Here is a 25,086-nt window from a genome sequence, read left to right as displayed (position 1 = left end):
TATATATCATCACAAGTTTTGATCTATAGCAAATATAAATTTAATTTGAGTGTAAGCTTGATGTTATGGTGGATAATATTTATTTAAAATATTTTTGGTTGAAAATATATTTAAATAATTTTTTAACATATAAAAACTATTTAAAAAAAATATTAATTTAATGTATTTTTAAGTTAAATATATTTTTAAATTGTGCATAAATATAATTTTAAAGATGAAAGAATAAGAAAATAAATGATTTCTTATGTACAAAACACGTAAAACTGAAAGATATAATTAAAAGCTTAAAATTTGAGAACTATGAGTAAAATTTTCAAAAGCTTGTTGTGTTACGCCTTCCATCTCTTGTATATGCGAGTGTGAAAACATAATGGGTCCATCTATACATAGATTTTGCGAAATTAAATTTTAAACAAACCTAAAAACAATGTGTTGGTGTTTAATCGTTTAGATTTCGTTTGAAATTATGATGAGCGTAGTTGAAAATATTTCTAGGTTGAATATAATTTTAAAATTATTTAGTTTATATTTTTTAAACTTAATTTTTCATTTTAAAATATGATAAAAAAAATTGAGTATGAGAAGTGCTATAACTTATAAATTTTATGAATTTAATTTTTTAAGTAAATGTTTGTGTTATAACTTATTTTTTAAATTTTTTTTTGATCTAGAATAATATTAGATTAATTTTTTTTAAAAAAAATGAATCGTATTAATATACTTATATTAAAAATAAAAATAATTAATTTCATATATTTTTAATTAAAAATATTTTAAAATATACTATACACTACAATAATGATATAATTCTATTATGTCATTTTAAGAAATATTAGGTCAAAACAAGGGATGAATTAAAAAAAAATAACAAATAAAAAGGCATTTCAGCCAAGCTAATGATTTGGGTTCTAATTGTACGGAATAATCTATATTAATAAATCGATGTTAGAACGCTACAATAATAATGTAGACAAGTTGGGGGAGCCGAAGTTTGAACAGCTCAATATAGAAAAAATAAAAGCTAAAAAGAAATGAATAATAATGGGAAAGAAAAGTCAGCAGAGATGTTTCAACAGAATCAGACAAGACTTCCGCTAACTCTTACGGTTGAAGTTGAGGTGGTCAGCCGCCAACAACAGTCGTTCACGCCGTTAAGGTAATTAATTCATGGACCGGTACTATAATTAATTTATTATCTTATTTTCAAAAGAAAAATAACAATTAAAACTGCTAGTGCCAGAGCCCCAACCCATTTGCTCCACGTCGATAGCTTAATAAGCTCAGTAAGTCCCTATACTTCTATACTTTCTCGATGTGATCCTCGATCAATTAATTTTTAATATGACTCCTTTAGCTTGTTCGAGTTATATACTCACACCACAATTTAATTTTAAAATAGGAAATTATAGTTTTCATGAAAGGAATTTTACAGTAAAATTGCAGTATAGATAGACAAATCAAGCCAATTTAAATCCTAAATTAAAAAGAGAAGAAATACACAGTGGATCTCGTTGGTAAGGCGAGCTTAACATTCAACGTTTAAATTTTGATGGGAGGGCCTATTTAAGTAGCAGAAGATAAGTAAAAGGGTCATATTAAGAAAATTAATTGATGGAGGACTAAATTGAGAGAAATGAAGAAGTAGAAGGATGCTTGACCTCAATAACCACGACATTCAACATAACCTGGAAGGAAGAGAAATGTCTCTGGCAAAGAAAGAATACCGTATTCATGGATCGTATGTACACGTTGGGAACAGTACATACGATGACTGACTTGGAGACAGGGACACTTGAAACTGAGAAGAAACAGAGACTTCAATTTAATTTGTCCTTGTTCTTTCGTTTTTTACAGAGAGAAGAGAGGAGAAAGCGAGAAGAATTGTCAAACATTACCGGTTGCTCTGGTCAATGGTTGATAACCTCCCCTCTCTCGCCCTCTCTCTAAACACGCTCTTTCTCTCTGAAAAGTCTATCCATTCAACTTAAGCTCCCTCTCTCTTTCTCTTTCTTGCTGGGGTCGTTGAAGGGTTCTCTGAAGGTGCTTCAATCCTAACAGAACTTGATTTTATTACATAAAAGGTTGAGTTTTGTTGAAGGGTTAGTCTTTGCGTTTGGTTTCTGGGTTCCATCAATCCAGGCTTCTTGGTTCCGAGAGAAATGGCAGTAAGTTCTTCTATTTTCCCTTGATTTTATCTTTCTGTGCTTATTGTCGCTTGGATTTCACTCTGTGTGTGTGTATGTTTGTATTATGTTCTAGTTGTGTTTTAATCTTTGAGGACTAAAAAGGGTTTGTCTAATCTTTGTGCTGATTGATTGGCAATGCTCCAGTTTTGGCAATTGAAGAAAAAAGGGTGTTTTATTCCTGAAGGACCAAGAACTGCTAGTTCTTTTGATTGATGAAATACATGGCTTGCCTAATTTTGATGTTGAAATTTGAAAATAATTCTCAAATGACATGGGGCATGAGTTGACTTTAGGTGGCAATCCATTGCTGGCTAACTAAATTTGCTTATGATGAAACTTATTTGCCGAGTTTCTGCTTATGGTGTGCTTTGATTGGCCTAAGACTTCGGACAACGCTGCTTGATTAGCACCCCCTCTAAATATACATGTGTGTCTGTGCGCTTGTGAGTGTGTGTGTGAAAGCATTCTCCTGCCTCTTCTTTTAGTGTGTGAAAGCACTATCTTGCCTCTTCTACGATGGAAGGCTTGAATGTGTGTGTGTGTGTGTGTGTGTGAAATCGTTCTCTTGCCTCTTCTAAGATGGAAGTTTTTAGATAAATATGACTTTGTTCTGGGATTTTTAAACCATTTCCATCTGAGATATGTAACTGATAGGATCAATAAAGAAGAAAACTCCTCTTATGGGATCAAGACTGCTTTCTTGGTTACCCTAGAACAAGCATCATCGAAGTATAGAAGTGGATTCATGTTTTCAGATTTGTTTCCAATATGTCTATGGTAGGCGATTGAGGGCAACATGGTTAGCATTACAAGTTACTTATTATCTCTTTAATAGCTGTAAGTATGCCATACTTGTGCCCTTTACCATTCAAATCATAGGATATTATTCTGATCAACAGTATCTCTGGTGGAGAGGTGAAGCATGGAGAGCATCAGTAGAATAGCCCCTTCTTTATGCTGTAAGCATACTTGATTCCTGGAAAATGGATGAAAGACTAGTCCCACTCATCTCTAAAACAACCATAATACATGCTCTCCAACTGAGCAGTCATAATTGTGTTATCAATCCCTGATTCTGATCTGAACTTTCTAGCTTAAAATTTTGTAATTGGCAGTGTTCAAGCTGAAGGTTTTATGGTTAGAATAGGAGAAACCTGTAGACCTTATTTGCAACCTTGATTTGTACCTCGTTTCCTTTCCTCTTTGGAAGCTTGATTTGTGGTATATTTTTCCTCTTGATTAGAGAACATATCCCGCTAACCAGGTATCCAAATTGCAAAAAGCTGCATGTTATTCTTTTCATGTGGATTCTTTCCTTTTCATCTTATACTCTTTTTCCTGCGCGCCTTTTTCATTGACAAGAAAGTCAAAATATAAGCTCGCTTTCAGATTACACATATGTGTGGAACTTTCATCAGACTGCAATTTGAAGTTGTCTAGGTCACTGGGTATGCATTTTTAAGTTTACAGACATGAGATGTATAAAAACTTTTTAACTACATGGACTTTCTGTGGTTCAATAGTACTGTCTGATCTGTGCTCTGATTGTGCATTATAGAGAAAATAAAGTATATGTTGTATGGCTATACAGTCTTTCTTGACTCATATTTGGAGTGACTTTGAATATTTAGAACTCTTCATTATTCCTCCGGATTAGCCTACTAGGATTCACCAACTGTGACCTGTGTGATATTTGCCACTTCATGGAAGTGTCATTAATGATGGAGTGGCATGTTTTCATGGATGAAAAGTTAGCTGCCTGCACAAGGGTTCTTCTTTCTAGTTGGTATAACAATCTCTCTTTTTTTCTCAGCAACGTTCACATGTACCAAAGTTTGGTAATTGGGAAAGTGAAGAGAATGTTCCATATACGGCCTATTTTGACAAGGCTAGGAAGGGTCGAACCGGAGGGAAGATGATAAATCCAAATGATCCCCAGGAGAACCCTGATTTAGTTTCTGATTATGCAGCTCCAGATCAAACCCCTCCTTTTAGAGCCAAAGCTCCACCAGAGGCAGCAGCAGGGCAGGGAGCTGTTAGACAAGCACATGAGCATAGAATGAGCAGGGAAGAAAGTGATCTGAAACAGTTCCCTAATTCTCCAGCACGCAATGAAAATTTGAACCGCAGAGCAAGTTATGAGTCAGCCCCTCAGCGTTATGGGGGACGGGGACCAAGCTTTGGTGAAGCCCATAAACGACCGTCAAGATACAGTATTGGGTCTGAAAACAGTATGGAGCAATCCCCAATCCATAACCATGCCAGGATTTCTGGGAGAAACAGTGGAGCTCCATCACCTTCCTGGGAAGGAAAAAATTCAAACGAGGGTATTCATGGAACACCTGGAAGATCCCGACTGAGACCAAAAGGCGATGAAAGTGTAAATTTTATCTCCTTTCCCCTATGCATCTTCCTTTTTGTGGATTTGTTCAGCTTCTTTTTTTTTTTCTTTTTTTTTGTCTGTTGTTACATTTGCAACCTTTTTTCTTATTTCTAATCAAACACCTATCTCCATCAGAAGTTACCTGTAAACAAAGTCTTTCCACTCAAGCTTACATTATTGATTGCTTAGTCTTTTCCTTGTGAAATATGAATACGACAAGCTTGCTTTTCTCAGCTGCTCTTATGTGATGCTTTTCTCATTTCTCTTGATTTTAGCTCCATTTTTAGTGAACATAACCAAAATGAAGAATTTCTTTCTTGGTCTTTTTTTTTTCCTTTCAGTATTGAGATCTTGATAAAATCTTTGTCAAAAGTTGTTCTTGATTATGTTATTCCTGGTGTGGCAGCCTGATAAGGGAGCTGCTGTTCCGAAATTTGGTGATTGGGACGAGAATAACCCATCATCAGCTGATGGTTATACTCACATTTTCAACAAAGTGAGGGAGGAAAAGCAAATTGGGGAAGGGAAGATGCCTGGCATGCCTACCGAGTCTTCCCATGCCTATGTTCGTAAGCAAACCCCAAGTGACAGCGCTAAGGTATGTCATGACTCTCTGTCTATTACTAAGTGCATAATCTCTTGTTCTTTTGAGGATCATATCATTTATATATGTAACACTAACTTCTTGCCCTATTTTTCAGTGTTGCTGCTTTCCATGGGGCAGAAACTGAGGCATTTCAAATTGTGGTAAATTATGAGGTTTGTGGAGCTTGTAGATACTTTGGAGGATCACTTTCATGGAGTAACCTCTTTATTCGTGTGGACTTTGTGATAGTAAACAAAATGTGTAATGGAAATGTAGTCCTCCTTAATTCCTTATTGTTTTTACTATTACATGATTTTCACCGAAGTCTGTTATTTAGCTTCCAGTTTCACTATTATATTTGGCTATAAAGAACCTCATAGAGATTCTTTTATTTGAATCTAGATATTATGTTTTTCTTTGTGCTTGCATCGGTCTTCTTTGTAACTGTACCAACTTCTGCCAGAATTACTCATTTTTTGATTGATGAGAACTGACATTTGCTGGCAGAAGTCCTTCTAAATTGCCTATATAATTACCTTTTTCAAACAACATGGACCGACTTCCATTGTCTTCCCATCAGATCTTTACCAAGTTGAGGTGTTTTCCCTCGGTCTTGCTAGTGTTTGGTGGTTCTTCTGATGTTTATGTCTGCGCAGCGGAGGGCTCTATGCTTCAAAAGGAGTAAGAATCATTTGACATTGATCAAAGTAGTTTCAGCTTTGATTGATATGGTGAACACCGCCTTTCGTGATTAGTTTCTGTACTGGGCACACTTCGATTTGTCTGGTCTAACATTGATCGAGTTTATTCAACAGTTGCAGCATTTGAATCATGATCTTGTGGTACTTCGAAAACTGCAGATTGTTGTTGCCTAATGTAAGTGTGGCTTTGTAAACCTCCCAGCTCTATGCAGCAAATTTTCAAGATTGCTATACGCTTGCAAAATGCTCGACTCTGATGGTTGTGCCTTCATCTGAACCCTGTCTCAAACAAGTCACCAAGTGCCATCCTACTGAAAACAGTTGTTGATGATGAAGGCATAGTTTTAAAACTTGAATAGGGTAAGGTAAACTGTTGGAAGAGTCAATAAAGATTTTTTTATATATGTAAAATAATCAAAACATCATTTTAACCCTAGAAAATTCAAAAAAAAAAATTCAATGAGTTGATAGCCGTCGGGTTTTAAACTGGGTTGGTTAACTTTATTTCTTTATTTTTTCTTCAATCTAGCATGCTGCTTCGAGGTTTTAAACAAGTTTTTAAACAATGTACAAAAGGAAGTAGACCACCACATGATCAGTCTTCTCTCCAAAAAAGTGTAGGAAAATGAATTGCAACGATTATTATCACCCATCTTTGTGCATTGAGCAGAAATTTGCCTTTGAAGGTTGACATTTGAACACTTACAATAGGCCTAGACAATAAGAAAAACATTGAATCATATAATCAACTAGGCTGTCTTTACTACACAACCCAGTAATATGATTTAAGGCAAATGAAAAGGGAGCAAATCTTAACTGTTATTTGAATTTTTATGCATATAGCTACCAATACACTGTATTTAGTGAGTTACTTAGACATTATATTTTACGGAAGAAATTAATCATAAAAAATAAGTAAACAGTCTCTTGACCATCATCCTCAATCAAGGAATGACATCTTTTCTTATCAGTTTTTTTTCTTATCTAGCTTTCCTTTCTATTTTGATTTCTCAAACAAGAAAAAATAATTGAGAAAAAAGATTAAGTTGCAAATGGATATAAGAATATATGGATTAAAATGGATATATATGACTCAATTTATTTTTATATAAATAATTTTATTGTTATCATCATGAGATTACAAGATATGATTTATATTATTTTTTATTTAAAAATATATTTATATAAATTTACACTAAATTGTTTAGTATACTACCTAATCATCTTATTTTCTCCATGAGGGAAAATAAAAATCAAAAACCTGTAAATATTGATAAAATTCTGAATATTGTTAACCAAGAAAAGAATTTGTGATGAAGATACTATGTACTTAAAAAAGTCTCTAAGTGATGGTAAAAGGCTTGAGATCTGCATAATAAGTCTCAAGTTCGAATTAGAGCGTATTCTTCTTGTAAAAGTCTGAGACAGTCAGGTTTTTACTATAAAAATATATATACTTGGAGAAGAAAAATCCGTATTTGAAAACCTGAGCTTTTTTTATCACGAGTTTTTGTTGGTCAACAAAAAATTATATGTATTCCAATGTTTTTTTTTTAAGGTATCTATAAGCTAGGCCCATGTTTCGAGTTGTTTAATGTCTTAGATAAACTTGAACACTCAAGAAATATGTTGAACAAGCAAATTTATAAATTTTTTTAAAATTATAAATTTTTGATCTAATAAATTTTTAAATGAATCATATATTTAGATACTAGATGAATCAGTGATTCATTAGAATTTATCTATTCAATTTCGGATCAAATTTATAATTATTTGGTTATCAAACTTTGATACTATATTAAAAAATTATCTTAACTCAAAAATTTAAGTTGTTAAGTAAGAATTCAATCCTAAACTATAATTTATATTATTCTCTAATATGACAAGTATTCTAATTGTGTGTTATGTTCTCTTATGATATCACATGTCTCTTGAGAAAAAAAATTTAATTTAAATTGACATAATGATATTATTTATTTGAAAAAAATCCTTTGAGCTATACAATAACATATTTTTAGTTTTGTTTTGTTAAAAATCAAAATTTATTTGATTATTTATATTAAAAATAAAGAATAAGTATTTTAATTTGATTTTTATTTTAAATCTTGAAAACCAAAAAAACAAAAGTAATTTGGATCTTAATTGATTGTTTATGTAAATATTTTCAGAAATAGCAAAATTAAAAGTTCGTCAAAAATAGCTACAAAAAAGACTTATTAATTAAAATTATATTTAATTTATTTTAACAAATATAAAACCAAACTAATTAATTTAATTCCACTTAGTTAAATTTAATTTTAAAATTTTAAAATTAATTAAATTAAATTTTTAATCCAAACTTGAGCCCGAATTGGACCCGGGTTTCCAGCAAGGCCCGAAGCAATTTTTTTTTTTCTGATGTCACGTCGAATAGCATACACGTAGCAGCTGACGAATGGGCCACGATCGCACATCCTCAACCCCTTCACCGACCTCCGTGTCAAAGACCCAGACGACTACCATGACGCACCTGCTCTCCCTCTCCCTCTCCCTCTCCCTTATTAGCAGCGCCTCTTGTTTACCTTCTTCAACAAACAGTCTCTCACATATCAATCTCTCTCCTCTTCATCCCTATTTTTCAAAACCCTAATAAACACCTCCCAATTTAAATTTCGACTTCTATTCTCTCTAATTCGATTTGATCGGATTGCTTTCCCTTCGATTTCCCCCTAATTTCTCTCAATCGTTTGCGAGCTGTGGTTTTTTGTACGATCGAAGCTTGTTGATCGAGCATGAGCGGCCAGACTCAGGGCGTGAAGAGTCCTCCTTTAAGAGGATACCGGCGAAGGAAGACCGTGCTGGACTTAAACGTTCCTCCGATTGAAGGAAGAGATGACGAAGGGACTTCGACCACCCGCATTGAACCTCCTGAAGGAGTGCAAGCAAGCCATCAACGAAACGGACAAGGACCGTCTTTGCCGCCTCCTACTATTGATGTTGATGCTATCGACGACGACGACGACGTCATCGAATCGTCGCCCAGAGCGTTTGCTCAGGTACTTTCTCTTCGATTGAACTTGAGAGAAAGTTTGTTACTTTCTTACTATTATTATTAATATTATTAATATTATTACTATTATTATTATTATTATTTAATTTCAGGCTAAGAACAATTCCCGGAGGGCTGTGGTCGTTGATGTAGAGTCGGGTGGTGGGTGTATTCTGTTAATGGAATCGTTGCTTTGTGTTTTTTTATAGTGCACATGTGTTTCTTATTGTTTGTTTGTGTGTACTGTAGGGCGATTCACTCACAATAAGCGTAGAAGGGTTCCGCCGAATCAAACGATCATCAATTGTGATCTTTATATCAACTTGGAAGGCGGAAGTAGCAGCAGTAGCTCTAAGGTAATGTGCCTTCATAGCTGCTCTCCCGCTCGTATAGTAGTTCCTGTTCCTATTGATAAATGACTCGAGATGTTGCAAGTAATGCAACCGTTTTCAATAATCTTAAGGATCTCTTAATGGCTTTTTATGTCTGCGCGGTCGGAGTTTGATACATACGCACTGCTTTTAGGTGCTTAACAATTAACTCCCTTTGCACTCATGCTAGGAGATTATTCTGATTGCTATTCTAGGTATTCTGGACCTTGGATGCCTTTTAATATTTGTAATTTTGTTTTGATTTTAGAGTTACAGTGGAGATATAAAAGAATAATATTGGAATAATTGATCAAGTTGTGATTTTGTTTAGATTTTAGAGTTACAGTGGAGATATAAAAGAATAATATTGGAATAATGATCAATGGTCTCTCTTTGTTTTTTTTTTTCTTTTGTGCATGTGTGCTGATGTGCCTGCATAGGCATTTAATGCACACATGTTTCGATTAATGGAATTTTGAAACTCTGATGCTTACTGTTTTACTTTTTGGCCAGAGGGAGAACGTGCAGACCCTGCCGCCAAAGGAGCCAACCTTCAACTGCCCGATTTGCTTGTGTCCATTGGTCGAGGAGATGTCAACAAAATGCGGACACATTTTCTGTAAGACTTGCATATCAGACGCAATCAAAAGACAGGCCAAATGCCCTACTTGTAGGAAAAGAGTCACTACTAAAGAGCTTATTAGAGTGTTCCTCCCAGCAACCAGTTGATTTTGATGCTCACATTCAATTACTGTTTATGTAAGTTTGCTGCATTGCATTATTTCCTCTGGTGGTCGGTAAAGAAGTTGAAGTAACAGGGAAGAGATGCAATATCTATTGGTACAGATCCACGAACATGCATATGCACCTTCACTTCAAGCTTATAGGTTTCAAAAGCGTAATGGTGCTCCTGATTTTAATTGCCGAGGGCATTCCTGGCAAAATACTACTGTCAAAATGGAAAATGAGAGATTTGAGGCTCATTAACATCACATATTTATTGAAATGCAACTTCCTCAATCCCGTCAATTCAAACTATGATGCAAATTTACTGAGCATGTGTTTTCCATGAGATAAAGATGATGTTTGCTTTGAGATTTTGAAGTAGTTCAGTTTACCTTATGTCTAAACATCCATAACCTTTCTCTCCCTCTACTGCAACAGGGTTAAATCAAAGGAGAGATGGAACAATGGTTATAGCCTTTCGGTGGATCCTAATTTTTCGCATGAAGGAATTTATCAAACTTATTGTGCGGCTCAAAATTAACAATGCTCTGTGTCAATAGTGGGTGTTATTGGAATAAAATTTATGTTTAATGGATGCTTATATGCTGGATCATCAGTCTGTTTTCCTTTGCTGTGTTGGCTGAGATTGCGCAGCGCAAGATGGCAATGGAGATTTTGTGACATTTAGGAAGTAAATTGAATATTTAAGTCCTATGCTATAAAAGTTATAGATATTACATTGATATCCACAAGCATCCATGTAGGGGGGGACGGTTCGTGAGTCCCAGCAATTTGCTGTCGTAGTAATGTAGTCTAGAGACGCGATTGTTTCTGTATTTTAGAGCTTTTAACTTGAAAAAACATGGGAACGTGTTTTTTTCCTAGTATTTTCTGTAATTCTTGATGTATTAAAAAAATTAAAATAAAATTACTTTAATACATTTTAAAACAAAAAATTATTTAAAAAACTCTCCTGATTATAATCCCAAACACACAAATCATTCATTGGGAGTGTATCCACGAAGTCACGGTTTCAAGCTGAACGTTGAAGCACTGCTACCTTTTTGTCTTTATATGAGGACAATTTTATTTTATGAACTCCCACGTGAATTGAAATCATCAATTATAGTGGTTGTGTAAGGAAAGGAAGCAAAGGTCGAGAAAAAAAGTAAACAAGAATTGCGAAGTGAAAAGGCCATGCTAGACTCGCTCTTTACAGGTAGAATAGGATTGACTAAGATTTGTTACCGGTGCTAGCTGTCGGCGCCCAAGATGCTCAAATAATTGTAGTGTTTCTAAAGAAATAATAATAATAAAAAAAAACATGGTACTTGAGTTGCTACCAATAAAAAAAACATGGTACTTGAGTTGCTACCTTGATTTTTAAGAATCTAATTAGGCAATGTTTGGTGTGATGTTTTGGAAAAAAAATTAATTTTAATTTTTTAAAATTAATATTTTTTTATATTTTGATATGCTGTTATCAAAATAATTTTTTAAAAATAAAAAATATTATTTTAATATATTTTGAAATGAAAAACAATTTAAAAAATAATTGGTATCATACTTTTAAATGCCCTTTAAAATTAATTAAACTCTAAAATTGAGTAAATAATAGCTCCAATCAACAAAAGTACGTGAGACATTGATAACAAAAGTACGTGAGACATTGATATCATATAGGAAAAAGAAAAGGCTGGAGACATCACTTTAACTTAGATATTCTTCATTATAAAAAAAACTTTTGAGACGATTCAAATTTTATTTTTATTGTAAAAGGTTACATGATAATATTAAAAAAATTGCATGAATTGCTAAAGGAACATCACAAAAAAGCAAACTAAACAAAACAAAAATATGCAGAAATCATTCTATGTTCAGGTAATGAGTTATATTAAATTAAAGAATAATTTAAAAAAATATAAATTTAACAAAGAACAATAACCTATGATGCAATTTCCCATCCATGAAACCATATATCCATCTAAGATTAAGGTTGCATTGAAGAGACATGTAGAAAAGATAAAAGGATATTTAATTTGAGAGATCAGTACCTAAAAATAAAATTATCTTGGTTAGTTTTGAAATAATTTTTTATTAGAAAAAGAGATGGATGTATCATCTCTATTATAATTATATGAGTCTTATATATGTAAGATATTAACTAAACACCATAATTAATATATATTAAAAGATTTTAACATGTTATTGTAGCAATAAACAGTAAAATATCAAGGATATTTTTTCATTTTGATCCTCATAATTCTTAAGGATTTTTAATTTTTAATTTTATCCTTTAAATTTATTGGGTATTAAAATTTATAACTTATCTCAATTTACTTTTTGTGAAGGTATCTCAGCTGCATAACCTAGGTTGCAAGTTTTTATATTTAGTTATGTCGACTTGAGTTATTTTTGTATTATTTTTTCTCAACACCATCCTTCAGCATTGAGTTAATTGAGAATCATAATTTTTTTTTAATTTTTTTTCTATAAGACTACCACAGTCTCATACTTCGAATCGTGAGTTTTGTGAATTAGTCAAATTGACTTAATTTTTTTTAATTAATTTTTTTTTAATTTTCTAGCCAAATTGACTTAATTTTTTTTTAATTTTATCATTTAAAATTAGGTTGATTAGGAATTGAACTTTATAATTTTTTATCTTTTTATATGGTTGTCATGATCTTATAACCTGAGTCGTAGGTTAGACTCGTTTGCTCATGTTTTTTTTTGTAATTTTTTTCAACTTGATTATTTATTATTGAGTTGATTAGGAATTAGACTTCATAATTTGTTTTGGTTTGTATTCTATAAGGTTATCTCGATTTCATGACTTGAATCATGGTTAATTAACTTGGGTGGTTTTTTATATTATTTTTAATTGATTTTTTTATTTCATCTTTCAATATTGGGTTGATTAAAAATTGAGTTTCATGATTATTTTTTTATTTTTTTATATGTAATTATCTTAGTCTCACAACTTAGATTTGGTAGGTTAATCCTAGTCCCTAATTGACTCGGCTTAATTTTATAGTGTATTTTTTTTTTATTTCATCCTTCAACATTAGACTAATTAAGAATTGAGTTTAATAAAAAAATTATTTTTTTTATAAGGTTATCAGGGTCTCATTATTTTTTTTATAAGGTTATCAGGGTTTCATGACTTGAGTAACGAATTTAACAAGTTAACCCAAGTTAAATCGAATCAATCCAATAAGTTATCATTGCAATAATTTTTAAAAATATCATTTTGATTTTTTTAATCAAACTACACTTTTATTAATTATTCAAATTATAATTAAATTTTTCAACTCAATCAAGTCATATATATATATATATATATATTATTCTATGTAAAAAAAATTAATCATTCCTACAACATAACATGTTTAATATTAACGATCTAGTGTTAACTACACACTACTTGAAAGTCCAAGTGCTCCAAGAATAAAATCAAAGAATAAAGTCAAACCAAACAACCTTACATTTGGCGTGTGTTTAGCAGTATTGTGGCGGCGTAGATTTTTCCGTACAGCCACCGGCATCATTCAGGCTTTGCAACAGCAAAATCCTGTACGATACTTACTAAAAGAATCTGCTGCAGTAGCAAATGCGGCCACCATGAATTATTGCTCCTGCGATCTTCATGTGGTAGTCTCAACTCGCGTGTATCATCACTCAAAATTAATCGGTAAATTGGGATGGTTTTTGTTTTTAAAAGTATTTTTAATTTTTATTTATTTAAAAATTATTAAATTTTTTGATTCATAGATTTTTTTATAAATTAAATTTTAAAATAAAATAAAAATTGTAATTTTTTTTTATAAAAAAAACACTTCTAAAAACAACATATTCACAGTAAAAAACACACTTCAAAATATTTGGTCTATACTATATTTTATTGATGCCCTCATAACAGTGAATAAAAGGCATGCTTTCATGGGGTTTGACCAATGGCACCCCCATAACATGCAGGAAACTTGCCATTCTCGGCACCTTCCTCATATTCCAGTGTATTTGGGAATGAATGCAACCCCTATTTTTTAAATTTGAATTTTTTTATTAAAAAATATTTTTTATATATTTTAATGTATTGATATAAAAAATAATTTTTAAAAAATAAAAAATATTATTTTAATATATTTTTAAATAAAAAACATTTTAAACCATAACCGAAACTACAATAGTAAACCAGCATATCTTCTGCTTCATCCAGCTCCGCCTTATGTAGCCCCAGCCTGGAATACCGTCACAGCACAGTCCCCCCAGCCCCCAGACAGCCCTTAAGTGGCCAGCCTCATCTCCGGCCGGGGCCCAAAATACCTCCTAGGAAAGTCTGAGGATTGCAGACCTCTTCTGTCATTCCCAAGTTTCTTGCTACCTCAGCGTGCAAGAAATGCTACACGAAAGAAAATCAAAACAAGCCAGGCCTCAATATCTCTTCCCATGGCAGCGTAGTGATCTAAAAGTCTCACTCTCCTTTTCTTGCTGAGAATTTGTTTCCAAATCCACTGCATTTTAATTTGCCGATTTGGTAGAAAGAAGGCATCGCTAGCTATTATTAGATTTAGTGTGTGTTTGGCATTACTAAAGTTTTTTACGATGATTGCAGTTTGAAAAATAAATTTAAGAAAAACTATAAATTATACTTTCTTTTTTTTAACCAAGATTTCAAAACTAGTTGGGGCAAAATGGAGAACGCACTGCAAAAGGAGACAGGACTTAAGAGTGATGTTAATAGCTGAATGCATTGTGTAGAAATTATAACTCCATACTGAAACAAGAGCCCATGTCTCCATGGTTTATCAATTTCTGTTTAAGGTTTTAATATAGGTTGCTCTGAGGACCCTCGACAGAAATATATAGCAACTTCATTGATGGCCTCGTGGCGCTCTGGATTGAATGTATCAAACTGAAGATTGCTTGTGAACTTCTGCATGACCTTCTACCTAAAAAAGACTCTACCATTAGATGAGTGAATGGAGGTTGAATGTTAGCTAAGAATTCGGTAGGCGGCGATCTAACAGTGAAAAAATTTGGTGGTAATAATCGTGCCCATCTGGCTGCATTCAAGGCAATGACAGCAGACTGTATGGAGTAAGTTGATTCATTGATGATGATCTTTTCCAGGTCTAACCAAGCCACTCTTATCTGTTGTTGTCGTAGCTTCTTGTCTTACAAGTTTTAGCATCCGTTCAAGTTGTCAGTCAACGCTACTTGTATTGAAGTAATTGAGCAGATTGTTCCTGAATCTTCTTCATCTTGTTGAAATCTTCGTGTGAGAGGAGCTTAATCCAACCAACTTCAATACCCATTACCCAATGTAAACTCGGATGAGAACCCGCCAATGATTATCCAAAACGATACTGTTTTATTAAAAACCCACCCAGCTGCTGACCCAGGCCTTATAGCTACCATGGTTTAACTTGCAAGAACTTGGAACAAAGATTGCAGAAAGACTGGACAAACATCCATGAACAATGTGTTCTCATCCCAGCCCAAGTAGGATAAAACTGAAAATGCTACAGGAGTGCGTAACATGCATCAATTCGCCAACTAATGACCTAAATGCTGAAGTCAAGATGGTGTACGTCCCTATATGTTCACTGGCCACGAAGCCAAAATCGCTTCTAATTTCTTTTCTGACCTGTAACAGTAACGAGACAAGATTGCGTGGAGAGAACGCGAGAGATGAAGCATAAGGAGAACTCAGAACAATTGATTCATGGAGCATTCGAGGTGGGTGTAACAAAGATCATGATATTCACCAAGTCCAATCAATCCACTTATTAAGTTCCACAGCAATCTGTAACCTAACAGAACAAAATTAGAACAAAGCCCCCGTAGTTCTTTTTTCAGAGACAAAAAGAAAGGAAAGAAAAAATGAAAGACACCGTGAAAAAGTGATTGGAGCATGAAATGGTACAAAAATCTAAATCTTCTCCTCATCCGGCAGGTTGTTTCTTTCTCTGCTCAGCACGACCAGAGATATGTGTTCTCTCGTCATCTGGCAGGTTTCCATCTGCACAGAGTGCAGCCAGATATCTACTTTCTCTTCATAAAGCAGGTTTCTTTCTCCACACAGTTCGGCCACGGTTTATTTCAAGCCCGTCCCTTGATAATCTTAGCAGATGCAGAAAGTTAAGGCACTCTTGATTTTTAGCAGTTGCAGTAGCAGATCCATTGATTCCTTGAAGCTCCGAGACTGCTCCAGATTCCTCAATAGGTTCCAAACTGCTGAGGGAGTCAACGACATCATCATGCTGGCACTCCCTTCTGTAATCCAAGGTGATTGCTTGTAGTTCGTGGGTGTCAATAATTTCTTGAGGCAAGCTCTATCATGAAGAAAATATACAAAATTAATCAGAGGCAGCAGCTAATAATGGCCAGAAAAACCAAGAGAAACCATTGCAGAATGCTAAGTTACAGACCTCCAGAACCCATCCAATATAGGCCACATTATTAACATGCTGATTCATGTCCAGATCTGCTCTTCTGGGCTGCAAATTCCAAAAATGCATTTAAAACTTGGAATGAAATTGATAGACCTTCAGATTAACTGAACATCTTACCACAAGTCCCAGCCTGGAATGTTGAGCAGGATCTTCAAGTTTGGAAATTTTCTTCAAGCTGCGATTATTATCCTCTGGAAAAGCCAATCTATAAATATAAAAAATTAGAAAGAAACTTTGAAATGATCAACATGTCATCTAAAAAAACCATATTTTCTGGAAAGCTGTAGGTTTCATTGTCCAAGTTTGGTGATACATCACCTTGGATTTTCAAATCATAGATGATAAAAACAATAAAATGCAAATAGAACATTCTTAGTTGACATAAATAACAATCACCCCAGCCTTACAACTTATTTCAGAGAACTATGGCATGAGAGCATCATAATTCTGGATCAGAGAAAATTGTAATCTTGAAATTGAAAATTAGATCAGTAACACCAGCATATTGTCATTTGCATGGGCGGAGGTCAGAGTTGGTATTGAACACGTTCAAAATAGTTATTTTTTATATCAACAAAAACTTGTCTTTTCTTTTTTCGTTTACAATATGTACAAACTGTCCAGATTTAGTTGCATTGATAGTACAGCAGCAGGAATAAGGGATGAGAAAGGTACCAAATGTTCTGATTGTCAAATTATAAAAGGTAAGAATTGAGGAAGATGAGAGGTGATGAAATAGGCCTCTAGAAACCAAAGAATGCCATACCTGAGCTCTCGTGGAGCAAAAACTAAGTGCTCAGCCCGCACATCATCAGAGACTTTCTGAAACCGCCTGGTATCTTGGTTCATCATCACCCACTTGCTACAATCAGAAATTTACGTGATCAGCTTTCATAACACACCTCCATTCAGAAAAATAAAGGTGAATTTGACCTTTAGAAGAAAATCTTGGAATGTGCGATGAAGGCTGAAGATTTATAGAAAAAACAAATAAAGACTGACTAAAAGAAGTGGTACTGGCATTAATGAGCAGGCGATCAAGCAAGCAAATATTCAGACAAGCACAACACTTCAAATGGGTAAAATGTCACTGATCTGTGGCGTCCAATAACGAATTTCTGTTTGTGATGCAGCTTAGATGGCAAGGAACAAAAATTACAGAATTGAAATCTTGTAAAGAATCACAGTTTAATAATAAACGCTGTGTTTTAAATTCATAACACAAGCTACTAGGCCACGTAGTTGAGATCTAATTAAACATGCCATGCATGTTGAACTTTTATTGTGATATTTAAATTCTCCTGTTCTTTTACTGATGCAAGATGCACAGCAAAGACAGCTAAAAGGTACCTTGTAGCTCTCCCAATCACTTGACCAGTGGCACAGTCCTTCACAATCCAATCACGTCTGGTTCCAATTCTTCCTTCACCTTGGCACCAAGTCTCTATTTCAACAACATCACTCCTGCAACAATACATCATATTAACAGTCAGGAGGTAACAACAAGGCCCAAACCAAATGAACATTACCAACGAAAAAACAACAAATCCCACCAGGCTGGGTATTTGTAGATTTCAATGTGCATGCGAGCTGTCACCCATATGAGATGCAACTTCCTCATGGTGGTGGTTGTCGCAAATCCATCAGTTGAAAATCCAACACTCTGAGCATGATTGCATCCAACCTCCTACAGTCCAAATTCCACACACAATATTACACCCAAAACATATGGATTTCTTGAAATTGAATCAAACCTCATTCCTCAACAACTCTAATAACAACATCTTATTATTGTTAGTATTAGTATTATACACAACTAGCACTCAACAGACATCCATCAAAATACGGGAGCTGGAAGCCAATTTTCAAATTAGTGGTGGCAAAACAAATGCCATAAGCATGGAGTATTATATAAAGCAAATAAAAAACATGTGCAGACAAGCCATAGAGACCAGTACTAGACAAGCATAGAATCTGACAGAGTAAGGGAAAGACACAGAATAAATTTACAAATTTCCACATAAAATAGGCTGCTAAACCCAGGCCAAAACCAAAACCATACAAAATCCAGACTCCGGATAGACAAAAACATTCCAAACGCTAAAATATAAACAAACAAACAAACAATAATAATAAACAAAAATTATAACTTTACGAGAGCAAATAAGAGAAACTATCAAAAATTAAAAATCCCAGATGCCAAAATCTCAAATTTTGCATGAGTTTCAAGAATTCAAATCAAACACAGCAATGCAGAACCCAAAATTCAAAAGCAGGAAGGAAAAAAGAGAGAGAGAGAGAATTAATTCCTCAAAATTCACAGTAAAACGATGTATTCATAAAAAACAATAAAAATAAAAGACAAAAACACCCGAAAGAAAATTAATTGAAAATTAAACATTTTTATTTTCTTTTTACCTGCAAGAGATTGGCAATGGTCTCAACAGTAGCAGTTTTGTTAATCCCAACCTCATAACACCTCACTATAAACTTCTCCTTATAAGATAACCCATCCTCCGTTAAGCTCCCTAACCGGAGCCTATCCGCCAAGGCACCTGACCCGGCCTCGACCCGACTCGCCCGTCCTTCAGAAACCACAGCCTGAACCAGAGGGGCTTTAGCAACCGGAGAGGAGAAAACGACAGCACGTCGACGGCTAGGGAAGTTGGGCCTGGTCGGCGATTGGCCCAGAACTCTGCATTGGGCTTGGATTTTGTCCCCTGCATATGCTGCTACTCCTGCATTACAAGAGACCTTGAGCAACATCTCTCTGTGTCACCGTCTCTGTCTACGACAGTAAATGAAAAGAAGAGGGCTCTTAGTGTCCCTGTCTTCTTTCCTTGTGCCTTTAAAAGGTTGATTTTCGTCGATGGGAACGAGGACGTGAAAAGGATAATGGAATTGCCACTGGATTTCTAAATAATAACGGTATTGCCACTGGCGTCCATTTGGCCCGCACGAAGCGCATTCTTATTTTTTATACTGATCCGAGGGTTACTGGAAAACACGTGTAACCTCGGTAAATTAATGATTTTATTTAGTATTGACTTGGATTTAAATTTAAATAATATCTTAATTAAATAATAAATTTTAAGATTCAAAGATATTAATTTATAAAAATTTAACTGTAGTACGTCTTTATTTTTATTTTTTTTAGAACTGGCATAATATAAAGAAATTTGGTAAAACAGCACGTTTTGATGGTTTTGTTTTTATTTTAAACATTCAAATTTTTAAAAATAAATTTCATCATGTTATTAAAAAAATAAAATTAATAATGTAACAGATAAACATAAACTTAAATCTCATTCGCATCTTATTTCCTTATACCCTGACTAAATTATTTTTTAGTTGTTATGAAAATAAATAATAATAATAAAAAACATTCTTAGAAAAAAAACTGAAAAATAAAAGTAAAAAAAATAGAGATTGAAAATATACAAAGTTTATAAATTTTTTTATTAATTATCAAAACTTTCTAATATTTAAAAAAAATAGGATATAAATACTAAAATCATAACTAGAATAAACGTTTAGATTTATGACTCACTAAATAAAATATCCAATAATAATTAAATCAAACTCATTAAATAAAATCGAATCAATAAATCTTAATTAGAAATTTATATAAATTAAACTAGAAAACATAAACTAAAATCTAATTTTTTAATTATTTAAATTATTTTTTATTATTTATAACCATATATATAAATAATATTTTCGGTTTGGTTTACAATCATATTACAATTAATTTATTAAAAAAGTGTATGGAGAGGGCCAGGTACCAACGATTATATCCAAACAAAAAAGTTTTTTGTCAAGCCGAAAACAACAAGGTAGCACATAATACTAAGTCTTTTTAAAAAAATATTTTTAATTTAAAAATATATTAAATAATTTTTTTATTTTTAATATCAGCATATTAAAATAATTAAAAAATAATTTTAATATTTTTAAAAATAAATATATTTTTAAAATGCTTCCCAGCATAATTTCAAATATAAAATCCGATATTGCTTAAGGGTTTCGAGGGAGATCAGGGGACTGCTGGGATGACCAAGAAACCTAATAAGGAAATTAAAGAGAATGATCGCAAGCGGCAAATTCAGCTCAAGGTTGTTGTGCTTGAAGACAAAGCTGATTGCACAGAGGGTAGACTGATGCTGAAATTAAAGAGAAGCTTCAGGAAGCTAGGAAGACTTTAGAAGCTGCATCCGAAGAGATTGGAGGGCTTACCGCCTCCGTTGAAATTGCGGTTTGAATGCAGTGTTTGAAAAGGTAGGGATTGTTATATTTTAAAATATTTTTTATTTGAAAATATATTTTTTAATATTTTTTAAAATTATTTTTTGATATTAACATATTAAATATTTTTTAATATTATTTTTTGATATTAATATATTAAAATATTTGAAAATACTGAAAAATATTAATGTAAAATAATAAAAAAAATAAAAAAAATTTCAAAAATATTTTTAAATGTAAAAACAAGCGGGCCTTAACATATATAGGTTAAAATTTAATTTAATATTTTAAAATTAATTTTTTAATATTTTTAATTGATTTGATATACTAATATAAATATAAAAGTAAAAAAATATTATTTTAATATATTTTTAAATAAAAATTATTTTAAAAAATAATCATAATAAATTTTTAGATTAATTAATTAATATTAAATTTAGAAATGTTGATGGCATGAGTTTTCACCGTGTTGGTGGAAGCATCATTAGTCTCTCTTTTTCCTGATGTAACACATGCCTTTTGAGATGCAGTGGTTTATCATCATTGAATATTTTTCTTTTTTTCTTCATTTTTTTATAGGATGGTTGTCTTTATTTATTATATTTTTTCAGTTTAATTCTTTTTATTTTAATTTTTAAATTTTATTTCTTAATTTTTCTATATAAGTTTTTTTGTTTTTGATTTAGTCTTTCAATTTTAATTTATCATGTTTTATTTCTTTCAATCTAGTCATTTTTTTATTTTTATTTTTTTTAACCTTTTTTTAAAAGTATTTTTAATTTTTAATTTCATCATTTAATCTAAATTTATGGTATATTATTATTTTAAAAAGTATTTTTAGTTTTAAATTTAATTTTTAGTTTTTTGATTTTTTTCTTTTTATTTAAGTTATTTCTCATTTCAATTTACCCTTCAATTAAAAAACTTATGCCACTCTCTGATTTCTTATTTTTCAACTTTATTTTGTTAATTATTTTTTTGATCAATTTCATCATTCAACATAATTCGTTGTATATTGGGCTTTGTTTAATTCGCTTCTCATTACTCAAATTAATTAAGGTTGACTCGAATTATTTTTTTTTATTTAATTTCATCCTTTTAAATAGTTTTTTCTTGAGTTATTGTGATAATTTTTTTCTATTCACTTACACAATAAAATTACTTTTTTATTAGAATTTACTTTCATAATCATAATAAATTTTCATTTAAAAATGATCTATTCATCCTTTTTTAAAATATTAAAACATGATCATAATAAATTTTCATTTTAAAAACAATGCTTCTAACCAGAAATGAAATACATGGACAAGGAAAGGGTGTTTTTTAATTATTATTAAAAAGATCAGCTTGTTGCTATTTCATTCAATTCATTAGAATGCTGAAGAATATTTTTTAATTACCGTTAATTTTTATTTAATAAATCATGCTACTAATAAAAAAACATGTTATTCTCGGAATTAAAAAAATACATGAATGAGAGGAAAATTTTGAGCATTTTTTTTTATCTAGAATTTTAATCATTTCCTTTCATACAATATATATTTTAATTTTCATATAATTAAATAAAAATATATTTCAAATAGTATCTCACATCATATTATCAAATACTTGTATTTATATCTATTTTTTGTTTCTTATAATAAAAATCAACTCTCGGTTTTAGTTTTTAATCAATGTTAACTTCTATTTCTATGATTCATCGGTTATATATATTTTTATTTATTTTATTAAACAATAACATCATATTTTTTAAGTTTTAGTTAAAAAAATTCATAAAACTAGAAAAGCATTAATAACACTGACACCTACGTATCGTCATCTCCACCTCATATGCCAATTCAAAGAATTTCCCACATCAAATTTCATATTTCACCAGACTTTTTTTGGGGGCCTGTAAGCAAGAGAACCTCCTCCCAAAGCCAAGAGTTCCTTCTTTATTGAGACCAATTACACTGGGGCTCCAGGCTGCCACGGTCTAAAAACCAGCTTGTGACTGCTACAACTTGGGAAAAGAGCTAAAGCCTAAAGGTGCAACCTGGGTCCATCCTGCTAGACTTCAGATAAAAATGGCAATATAAGTGGTTGGACAGAGTTTCCATCAGCTTGATTTTCCCACCCTTCTCTTTCTATGAAGTAACCATTTAAATCCCTGAAAATGTCTATATTTTTATTGTTACTCTATTTCTTATTTCGCTGTTACTACATAGTTACAGTAAATCTTGCTCAGGTTCTCCTTAACCAAAAAGATCCCAGAAGAAAAGAAAAACCTAATGTAGCGCTTGTTGCATCAGGGCCTGAAGCAGAACCTCCTCTGAGCAGGCCAGTCACTGTTGATAGCAACAGTCACCGAGCCTCTTGCTCTTCGGGGAGACTGGCATGGGTGTCCTTAGAATAATGTTACATTTGGAGGGTCAAACGGTTTTCGATGAATGATGATTGCTGCACTTTTTTCTTTGGTCGAATTTTCTTATTTATCTTCCATTGATTGGTCTACACAAGGTCACAACAAATTAGTTGCAGTATACAAAATGGAGTGGACATAAATCGAAATAGCATAAAGACCATGTTTCTGTTGCCAATCTCATTTGGTATTAAATAATCAAGAACTAATCAGAACATCCATCTCGGAGAGGAGTGAACCGCGCTTTGCTTCGGTCTTGTTGGCTGCTCTGAGTTGTTTCGCTTCTTCATTATAGAAGACACAGTTGGGCTAAAGTAGTCATTACTCCTTTGAGAAGTTGCCCCTTGTGAATGCATTTTCCTTCCATGGATGAAGCTTCTCTGCTGTTCTAACATTGCCCTTCGGGCCACCTGGTTCCTTTGGGCAGTTCCCCATCTATTATAACTGACACAACTGTGGCTCCGGCCAACTTGCTGAAACTTCCCCTCTCTTGGGCTTGTATAGTTTCGACTTTCAGCAGTTTCTGCAGAGTACATAGTTGTTTCTCCCTCACTGCTGTATCCATTATACATCTCTGAAACCCCCACTGGAGAAGAACTAGAATGGACCTCACTGTGGGCTCCATTCACAGAACCTGTTGAGGCAATGTCAGCATCCCCTTCAGGAATAGCAAGTCCCTTGTACTTGATTTGATCTTCACTCAGTGGAGTCTGTGAAGGCATTTCCTTGACAGAATTCTCATCGGAGTTTGGCAGCAGCTGTATGTCTGGATGTGGTTGAACTGTAGTTTTGGTCAACCTAGGAGGGAAATTAATATCCAAAAGCTGTATTTGGGCGCTTTCCTTTTTCCTAAGAGGGCCAGCAGTCAGCTTAGGTGATTCATATATTTCTGGGGTTGGAATTCCTTGAACGTGGGCACCATGTGAATCAGTTGTTTGGATTCCTTCCTTGACAGTATTTTCTGTGACAGAACAACCTGGATTTGGTTGATCTTTACCTTTTGAGACTGTATTAGATGATGGGGTGCCATCGTTATCAGCTTCTGCCGACTTAAAAACCTGCCGGAGTGTGAAGGAAGCACAAGAATGCTCACTTTTCTGTCCTGTGGACATCAATCTAATTATCGGTAATTTGGGCTTGGTAAGTTCATCAAGGTTGCCTTCCCAATGCTGGTTCAACCAATCACAAATAATGGGTACGGGAATACCAAATTGCATGGGAGAATCCTTCTTCCATGATGATGAGGATGATGATGAAGTTGAAGAAGATTTAGTATTTGGAGATGTCGCAAGTTTCATGGGATCACAGATCATGAATGCAAGATTACCTTGTGCATCAAATCCAGCAGATCCAGGGTTCCATGCTACTCCATCAGTTGACAGTTTTATGAGATTGTCCGTGGCAATGACCACCTTTCCTTCACCAACTGTCAGTTCTTCACTATCTGTATGGCCTAAAAAGTAAACAGCACTTCCCAAATCCAGATTTGGTTTTGAACAGGTCTTCAAGTAGTGTGGCTGCTGCCCTTGGGCATTTGATTCTCCATCCACAGAATCCAAACCCACTATAGTTAGATCTAGAACAGAGGTGGTAATGAAAAACCTGCAACCAAGCAATTCCCGTGAGAAAATTCATAATGTCTGTCTGCCTTAAACCATTCAGCTATTCAAAATTAAAGTCCACAACCTTCTTTTCAATTAGCCTAGCACTATGGCAGTATTATTGCTTTAGTTACAAAGAGAAGTAATTTCCTGTTCCTAGTTAGCAGGTCAATAATGTCAAAACATAACTGCTGGTTGTTGTAGAAAGGATAAGGATAACCAGAAATCCTTCCACACTGATTACCAGTAACCATGGTTCTTGGTGAAGATAATACAATTACGTAAATAGAACATCAATCTCATTCATAAATGGAGGCCAAATATTCTGTCAAAGAGCTAGCTTCTACCAAATAGAAAATCAATGTGGATAGTTTGTGTTTGTATTCAATTCAACCCAAGA

The 25,086-nt window shown here is 33.2% G+C and overlaps 4 protein-coding genes across 6 annotated transcripts; 2 read left to right on the top strand and 2 right to left on the bottom strand.

Annotated features, from left to right (window-relative positions):
• Positions 1-1,851: 1,851 nt before the first annotated feature.
• Positions 1,852-5,642, top strand: LOC105125751 (RPM1-interacting protein 4-like). Its single transcript, XM_011026331.1, has 4 exons — positions 1,852-2,165; positions 4,000-4,566; positions 4,976-5,167; positions 5,271-5,642. Exons 1-4 carry the CDS (start codon positions 2,160-2,162, stop codon positions 5,298-5,300), a joined length of 795 nt encoding a protein of 264 aa, XP_011024633.1. The 5' UTR covers positions 1,852-2,159; the 3' UTR covers positions 5,301-5,642.
• Positions 5,643-8,297: 2,655 nt separating this feature from the next.
• LOC105125750 (RING/U-box superfamily protein) lies at positions 8,298-10,727 on the top strand. 3 transcript variants are annotated; one of them, XM_011026330.1, is made up of 5 exons: positions 8,298-8,891; positions 8,998-9,043; positions 9,134-9,240; positions 9,769-10,014; positions 10,420-10,727. In XM_011026330.1, exons 1-4 carry the CDS (start codon positions 8,628-8,630, stop codon positions 9,982-9,984), a joined length of 633 nt encoding a protein of 210 aa, XP_011024632.1. In that variant the 5' UTR covers positions 8,298-8,627; the 3' UTR covers positions 9,985-10,014; positions 10,420-10,727. The 3 variants fall into 3 exon arrangements, with proteins under 3 accessions (XP_011024632.1, XP_011024630.1, XP_011024631.1); XM_011026329.1 differs by having other exon boundaries at positions 8,299-8,891; positions 8,998-9,046; XM_011026328.1 differs by lacking the exon at positions 8,998-9,043.
• Positions 10,728-15,683: 4,956 nt separating this feature from the next.
• FATA (fatA acyl-ACP thioesterase) lies at positions 15,684-19,334 on the bottom strand. Its single transcript, XM_011026327.1, has 7 exons — positions 18,858-19,334; positions 17,993-18,126; positions 17,790-17,903; positions 17,206-17,301; positions 16,557-16,644; positions 16,416-16,484; positions 15,684-16,319 (listed from the first exon to the last, which is right to left on the bottom strand). Exons 1-7 carry the CDS (start codon positions 19,203-19,205, stop codon positions 16,041-16,043), a joined length of 1,128 nt encoding a protein of 375 aa, XP_011024629.1. The 5' UTR covers positions 19,206-19,334; the 3' UTR covers positions 15,684-16,040.
• A 3,802-nt stretch (positions 19,335-23,136) lies between these two features.
• LOC105125748 (uncharacterized) lies at positions 23,137-24,716 on the bottom strand (the record flags this gene model as incomplete). Its single annotated transcript, XM_011026325.1, has 1 exon — positions 23,137-24,716. A coding segment is annotated over one exon (1,422 nt), but the record flags the coding sequence as incomplete, so codon positions are not given.
• Positions 24,717-25,086: the final 370 nt, after the last annotated feature.

This window comes from Populus euphratica, unplaced genomic scaffold (assembly GCF_000495115.2).
Source record: "Populus euphratica unplaced genomic scaffold, PopEup_1.0 scaffold58.1, whole genome shotgun sequence".
Classification (NCBI taxonomy): domain Eukaryota; kingdom Viridiplantae; phylum Streptophyta; class Magnoliopsida; order Malpighiales; family Salicaceae; genus Populus; species Populus euphratica.
The sequence above is the reverse complement of the archived record's forward strand: the minus strand, read 5'-3'. Positions and strand labels throughout refer to the sequence as shown.

What these genes read in the sequence shown, in the direction of transcription:
- LOC105125751 (XM_011026331.1), top strand. An exon ending in GACCAAAAGGCGATGAAAGT is followed by an intron (nt 4,567 to 4,975) that starts GTAAATTTTATC and finishes CTGGTGTGGCAG; the next exon opens with CCTGATAAGGGAGCTGCTGT. An exon ending in CCCCAAGTGACAGCGCTAAG is followed by an intron (nt 5,168 to 5,270) that starts GTATGTCATGAC and finishes CCTATTTTTCAG; the next exon opens with TGTTGCTGCTTTCCATGGGG.
- LOC105125750 (XM_011026328.1), top strand. Translation starts at nt 8,628, where the DNA reads ATGAGCGGCCAGACTCAGGGCGTGAAGAGTCCTCCTTTAAGAGGATAC. An exon ending in CGCCCAGAGCGTTTGCTCAG is followed by an intron (nt 8,892 to 9,133) that starts GTACTTTCTCTT and finishes TGTGTACTGTAG; the next exon opens with GGCGATTCACTCACAATAAG. An exon ending in GTAGCAGCAGTAGCTCTAAG is followed by an intron (nt 9,241 to 9,768) that starts GTAATGTGCCTT and finishes CTTTTTGGCCAG; the next exon opens with AGGGAGAACGTGCAGACCCT.
- FATA (XM_011026327.1), bottom strand. Translation starts at nt 19,205, where the DNA reads ATGTTGCTCAAGGTCTCTTGTAATGCAGGAGTAGCAGCATATGCAGGG. An exon ending in TTTGCTCCACGAGAGCTCAG is followed by an intron (nt 16,645 to 17,205) that starts GTATGGCATTCT and finishes TTATATTTATAG; the next exon opens with ATTGGCTTTTCCAGAGGATA. An exon ending in ATTCCAGGCTGGGACTTGTG is followed by an intron (nt 16,485 to 16,556) that starts GTAAGATGTTCA and finishes TGGAATTTGCAG; the next exon opens with CCCAGAAGAGCAGATCTGGA.